The sequence below is a fragment of the Channa argus genome, chromosome 11 (genome assembly GCF_033026475.1).
Source record: "Channa argus isolate prfri chromosome 11, Channa argus male v1.0, whole genome shotgun sequence".
NCBI lineage: Eukaryota > Metazoa > Chordata > Actinopteri > Anabantiformes > Channidae > Channa > Channa argus.
Genome location: NC_090207.1, coordinates 26341381 through 26347396, shown reverse-complemented (window position 1 = coordinate 26347396; position 6016 = coordinate 26341381). Strand labels below are relative to the sequence as shown.

Genomic DNA, 6016 nt, shown 5'->3' with positions numbered 1-6016 from the left:
TAACAAATAAATATTTACATATATTATAATACACAAAAAATCTTCTCCCATATTACCCCTCCCAACATTCATCTTGGTACAGTCTGGTTCTAGTAAAAGCTATTTAAGTCTGTTTACAGCCTCAGTCCTATCAGATGAACAACATACCATTGACAAAATATTAACTCAAGAAATGTTTTGCTTGACTTAATCCATACAATTACATCATCTTATTTTGTACCAAGTTATATCAAGAAGGAAAGTACAAATCTTGTTTCAATGCCATAAATACACTCATGTAAAAAAAAAAAAAAAAAAAAAGAAGACATTATTTAATGTCAAACAAAATCATTTTCTAATAAGATGGGGTGTTGTTTTCTTCCAGATAATGATGTCTAACTTTTCAAAGTTTTTGGATTTCTTTATTTAAAAACAGCATGGTGAAACAAAGAAAAATAATAATTACAAGCACCGATTTCGAATCTGGAAAATTACAGATTGTTTTATTTTTAAAGGCAATAGCCTTAACAATAATGAAATCTCTGATATAGTTCATTTGTACAACTCTTAGGCTTAAATATTCGTTTATAAGATCATACTACTAAGTCCAGAACAGATGCCAAGTTTTGCATTGGTGCAGTGGCTTATTATTTCACGCCCTGCTTTAACACATTACCATAACAAAATGAATAATGATATAACACTGCAGCTGCAATGGAGTTAATTGTTACTGGGAATATAAATATAAACATGTGTGTTGGCTTTTATGTAACTTAAATTACTTCTCACATATTTCTGCACTACAGTGATGCCACCGAGTTAACTGACTTTGCTGGCGTGTGGTTTAAGCTGCAGAATAATGGCATTACAGCACAGTAGGAATAACTGACAATGGGCAGCAAGAAATGCACTGTTATTACTCTAAATGCATTTTACAAAATTCATATGTCTTCACAAGTGCTGATCCCACTGTCCCAGGTGGTCTCTGTGCAATGAATCACTTAATCAATAATTAGCTTTAATGTGCTTACAGGAAATATGGTGTTGTTGTTCGGGGTGGAATGACTCTTTCAGAGTCAGGCACTGCTCTGAAGAGTTTTGGCTCTCTTGTGTTAGCATCTTTGAAGACCATAATGGAGGCAATGTTTCCGCAGCGATAGCAGTAGTTCGGAGCTGACCACACTGTTACCAGCTTCTCGTCAAACATGAACTTGTAGCCTTCGTGGACCAGTTGATGTGCCCGGCAGATGAGCTTCAGGTTATTGATGTGAACAAACTGCAGGTTTTTGAAAGACAAAGAAAAACTAAATGGGAGAATGTATAAAAGGGTAGTGAGCAATCTCAGTCCACTTATCTAGTTCTTCTTCACTGAGCACTGTAACCCAATCTATAGCGTCAGCACGCTCAAATTCACAGATGACAACCATAGTGGGTCTGATACATGTGATGCTGCTACGTACAGTTGATTACTGCCCAACTAAGTGTTACTGTGTCTTCATATTTAAAAACAAGGTTGAAAAAAAGAATGAGGGAATTCAATGTTGACATCGCACATTGCTCACAATGGAATTTTATTTATGGATTTAAATTTAATAATATGCAGAACTATTTTTCCACTATGCAGAACTAATTTAACGCAACCACAAGGAGGCACAAGCCAGTGTCTTCTTGTGCCAGTCACAAGGCATCCGACATATTAAAAAAAGATGCCAAATTAAACATGCGAATCATGACTTCCACACTGAATCTGACTATACCGGATAGGTTACGGCCCAGGGTGCCGGTGGAAATTAGGCTACGGTTGGTCGAAGAAGGAGGGGAGGGATGTCCGTGGGCAGAGAGAGAAGAGGAAGGCCAAGAGTGTAGGACTGACAGTAGGGACTTTGTAGCCTTTCCTGTCATGGTCCCAACATTCAGAGTTGGTTGACTTGATGCAGAAAAGGAAGGTGGACATACTGTGTGTCCAGGAGACCAGGTGGAAAAGTAGCAAGGCTAGAAGCTTAGGAGCAGGGTTCAAGTTGTTTTATGATGGTATGGGTGGGAAGAGAAATGGAGTAGAAGGTATCCTGAAAGTATCAGACAGGGTGATGAGTTCAAGGCATGATGTTTAATGTTGTTAGTGGTTATGCCCCACAGGTAGGATGTGAGTTAGAAGAGAAGGAGAAATTCTGGAGTGAGTTAGATGAAGTGATGCAGAGATTCCCCAGAGGTGAGAGAGTGGTGATTGGGGCAGATTTCAATGGGCATGTAGGTGAAGGGAACAGAGGTGATGAGACTGTGATGGGCAAGTTTGGTCTTCAGGACAGGAACGCAGAAGGACAGATGGTGGTAGATTTTGCAAAGAGGATGGAAATGGCTGTAGTGAACGCAGAAGCTCTTATAAGTAGAAGCACTCAGGTGGACAACATCTTTTGTCAACATTGTAATCTGAAAGAGATCAGTGACTGCAAAGTATTGGTAGGGGAGAGTGTAGCCAGACAACACAGGATGGTGGTGGAGAGGACGAAGTGTTGGAAGTTAAAAAAGGAAGAATGTTGTATAGCTTTCAAGGACGAGCTACGACAGGCTTTGGGAGGTCAGGAGGTGCTGCCATATGACTGGACAATTATAGCTAATGTGATCAGGGAGACAGGTAGGAGGGTACTCAGTCATTGGGAAGAGGAAAGTGGACAAGGAGACTTTGAGGTGGAATGAGGAAGTTCAGGAAGGATGCAGATACAGTATTTGCTTTGAGGATGCTGATGGAGAAGTACAGAGAAGGTCATAGGGAGTTGCATTGTGTCTTTGTAGATTTAGAGAAAGCGTATGACAGGGTGCAGAGAGAGGAGCTGTGGTATTGCATGAGGATGTCTGGAGCGGCAGAGAAGTATTTTGGTGGTGCAGGACATGTATGAGAGTGTGACAGAGGAGTTCAAGGTGGAGGTGGGTTTGCATCAAGGATCAGCTTCTTCATAATTTTCTTGTGTTGTATCGCACTAAGACCTACATAACTGCAGTATGGAAAAGACACTGGATAGACAGTCTTTTCTTTATGCTGCTAGAACATAATAGAAGCATCTATTCTAACTGATTTTGAACAGCATGTAACCTTCCATGTCCATGTCCATGTCTATGACATTTCTACAAAAAAATAAACAAATGTGATGGGCTGAACTGTAAAAGAAACTTTACCTCATTTGTCACCTTCGCCCCAAAAAGCCAGCCAGCACCCCTGGGGCTGATGGCCCAAGTGTCGACGTCCTCAGGGTCTGACCACACCAGATCACAAAACGCTCCTTTGTGGGGGATCTCCTGGTTCCGCTCAATGGTTCGTATTTGATCTAGAGTTTTAATGTCTGGGGAAAGGCCTCCGTGAACACATAGGATCTGCTCATCCATTAGCTGACAGAAAATACAACAAAATACAAGCATTAGAACATCAAACATATTGTAAATCTAATGAAAGATGCTTTACAGACTGCATTGCTGTGTGTGCAAAAACAAATGACAGTAGGGGTTTATTGTAGTCTACAATATCATAGTAGCCAAAAACCTGCCTCTAATATGTAGTTCTGAGTACAATAATACTTACAGCTGCAACTGTTAACATATCAAACACCTTGGTGCAATAACGCCATGCATTTGCATTTCCATACTTGGTCTGGCATTCATCTGTAAAACAAAAGAGCATTCATTCATTTAGTCCAAGAATGTGTATTAGTGATAATATTAGTCACAACAAGACAAAAGCTAAATTATCTTCCATTAAACAAATCTCACCATAAAAGCCATAAACTTGTGTAATCTGTCTGCTCTCGTGGTTTCCACGTAGGAGTGTGATGCGATCAGGCCATTTGGCTTTAAGCACCAGCAAGTAAGTGAATGTCTCCAGACTGTAGTAGCCCCGGTCAACAAAGTCTCCCTACAGATGACAGAGGTGTATTACTAATACTGCGCCAAACAAAACTTATAAATAGATCCATTAAGATAAATTAGATTACCAATACAAACCATAAATATGTAATTTGTGTCTGGAACCTGGCCACCAGTCCGGAATAGCTCACAAAGATCATAGAACTAAGACACAAAAAGACAAATATTCAGCTCTTACATGTAACCTGTGACATTAAATATTTTGCTTAGTAATATTGGGGCAAACAAGTTTGGCTTGTGCATCCTGTGTTGAGAAACGTTTGTTTACCTGTCCATGTATGTCCCCACATACTGTTACAGGAGTAGAAACAGGCTGAACGTTGGACTCCTCCAGCAGGAGATCACACACGTAGTCGCACAATCTCTATACAAATGGAAACATGACAGAGGCACAAGTCACAAGAGTTCGAGCATTGTTAAGAAACAATACAAATTGCTCTGAAATATTAAAATTTTCAATGTCCTCCCCCCATAAAGCTTCAACATCTTCAAGATCTATTCACTGCAACCAAAATTTAAAAAAAATAAAAAATAAACACACTTAATTACACTGCAGGGTTTCAAATTGATGGGGCCTTGGCTCTAAAGTTTCAGTTATGATACTATTATTGTCATAAAATCCAAGGTAGTCTAATGCAGGTAGGAGAGCAAAAGCAAGACAATCATAGATAGGTGAGTTTATTTAAAATCATCGTTAGTTACATTTTTCTCACTACCTTGTAAGTTACTTCTTAAACGTGTAACTGAGAAGCAAACGCGGCTTTGTTAAGGTTCATTTATTAGGAACATGACGTTCTAACGTTAGTGTTATGTGCATTGTAAATGGCAAACTGAATTCCAGAGATGGAATTTAAGCCTCTGGTAGCACACAACTCGCTGTTAAACCAACATCACAGTCCGCATCATTTTGTCACAGTCAGATAATATTTGTCGACAGTTATAAAAGCAGCTCATCCTAATTCTGATTGATGAGGATGAATTGCATTTTTCCCGAAGGTACTGCAAGTTAAACTAATCATTAATATAGCAGCAGTGGCATCTAGTTAAACCAGTTTAACTTCTACGCTGTAGAAATTAAACCACCCATTTACGTTAACGTTAGCGTTAACTGTTTTGACTTCCTGGCCAAGAGAAGTCAACAGGCTAACATTACAAGCTAGCTGAAGCTAACGCCGGACAATTAGCTACGCTGTAGTTAAATGTACAACTGCATTGTCCTTAAGTTATCATTTTCAGACATATCTTAAAACAAAAGCATTTTATACATTCATGTTTACCTTGAGATCATTTTCAGGGAGGTATTTGCATTGTTTTGCGATCTCCGCGTATTTATCCAAATCTAGAGGCGCCATATTTGTACCTAACTAACCCGTCGTCATACGCAACTTCCGGCTACACTTCATCATGATTGTATTAATGACACACATAGACCGTGTTTTCAGTTTATGGCCACACATGTGATAATACAAATGGGTTTTAACCTTAAACCGCTAGACTGTAATTCGGTTCTTCCTAGTCAAAAAGAGCATTTCAAATATTAAGTAACATTCTTCTTTTCCACAATTATTTTAGCACATATTTATAACGTCAAGACAAATGGCGTCACTTTAATGGGTCTTAATTTTATTTTTCTTAGTGGGGACAAACTGTTATTTTATAGAAACCGTATAATTATGCTGTTGCTTCTGCATATTGAAGACATAGGAAGTGTTTTAAAACAGAATTTACATGTGTGAGAAACACTGAATCAATATAAGGCAATTCTGTTTTTAATGGGACTCTGTTGAAGCTTTTGACACAGTTAAAAATGGCGACATCTGGTACCCAAATTCTTGGTACCACATGCGATTGGGTGAAATAAACAGTTTATCACTGTACAATACCAGACGTTTTTATGTTTCCATTGTTGGCATTTTATTCAGTAAAGTCTGTATTATGAAATCAGACCACTTTTAAAGAGACTCTTCAACTTTGAATGAGCAGAAGGATAAGTATATCTTATGATATTTGGCACTACTATGGCAAGCAGATTTAACATTAAATTGAACCACACTCCTATCAGTAATTAAATTATAGATATCCATAATAGAGCCTCCCCTAGTCAAAGTGGTAATTGAAGATATCT

The 6016-nt window shown here is 38.6% G+C and overlaps 1 protein-coding gene across 1 annotated transcript; it reads right to left on the bottom strand.

Moving 5' to 3' along the window:
* Nucleotides 1-379: 379 nt before the first annotated feature.
* On the bottom strand, nucleotides 380-5323 carry LOC137136072 (serine/threonine-protein phosphatase 6 catalytic subunit). The gene is made up of 7 exons (XM_067521065.1): nucleotides 5169-5323; nucleotides 4160-4255; nucleotides 3970-4035; nucleotides 3739-3880; nucleotides 3551-3630; nucleotides 3151-3360; nucleotides 380-1255 (listed from the first exon to the last, which is right to left on the bottom strand). The coding sequence occupies exons 1-7, from the start codon at nucleotides 5241-5243 to the stop codon at nucleotides 1007-1009; spliced, it is 918 nt and encodes a 305-aa protein (XP_067377166.1). The 5' UTR covers nucleotides 5244-5323; the 3' UTR covers nucleotides 380-1006.
* Between the last annotated feature and the right edge of the window lie 693 nt (nucleotides 5324-6016).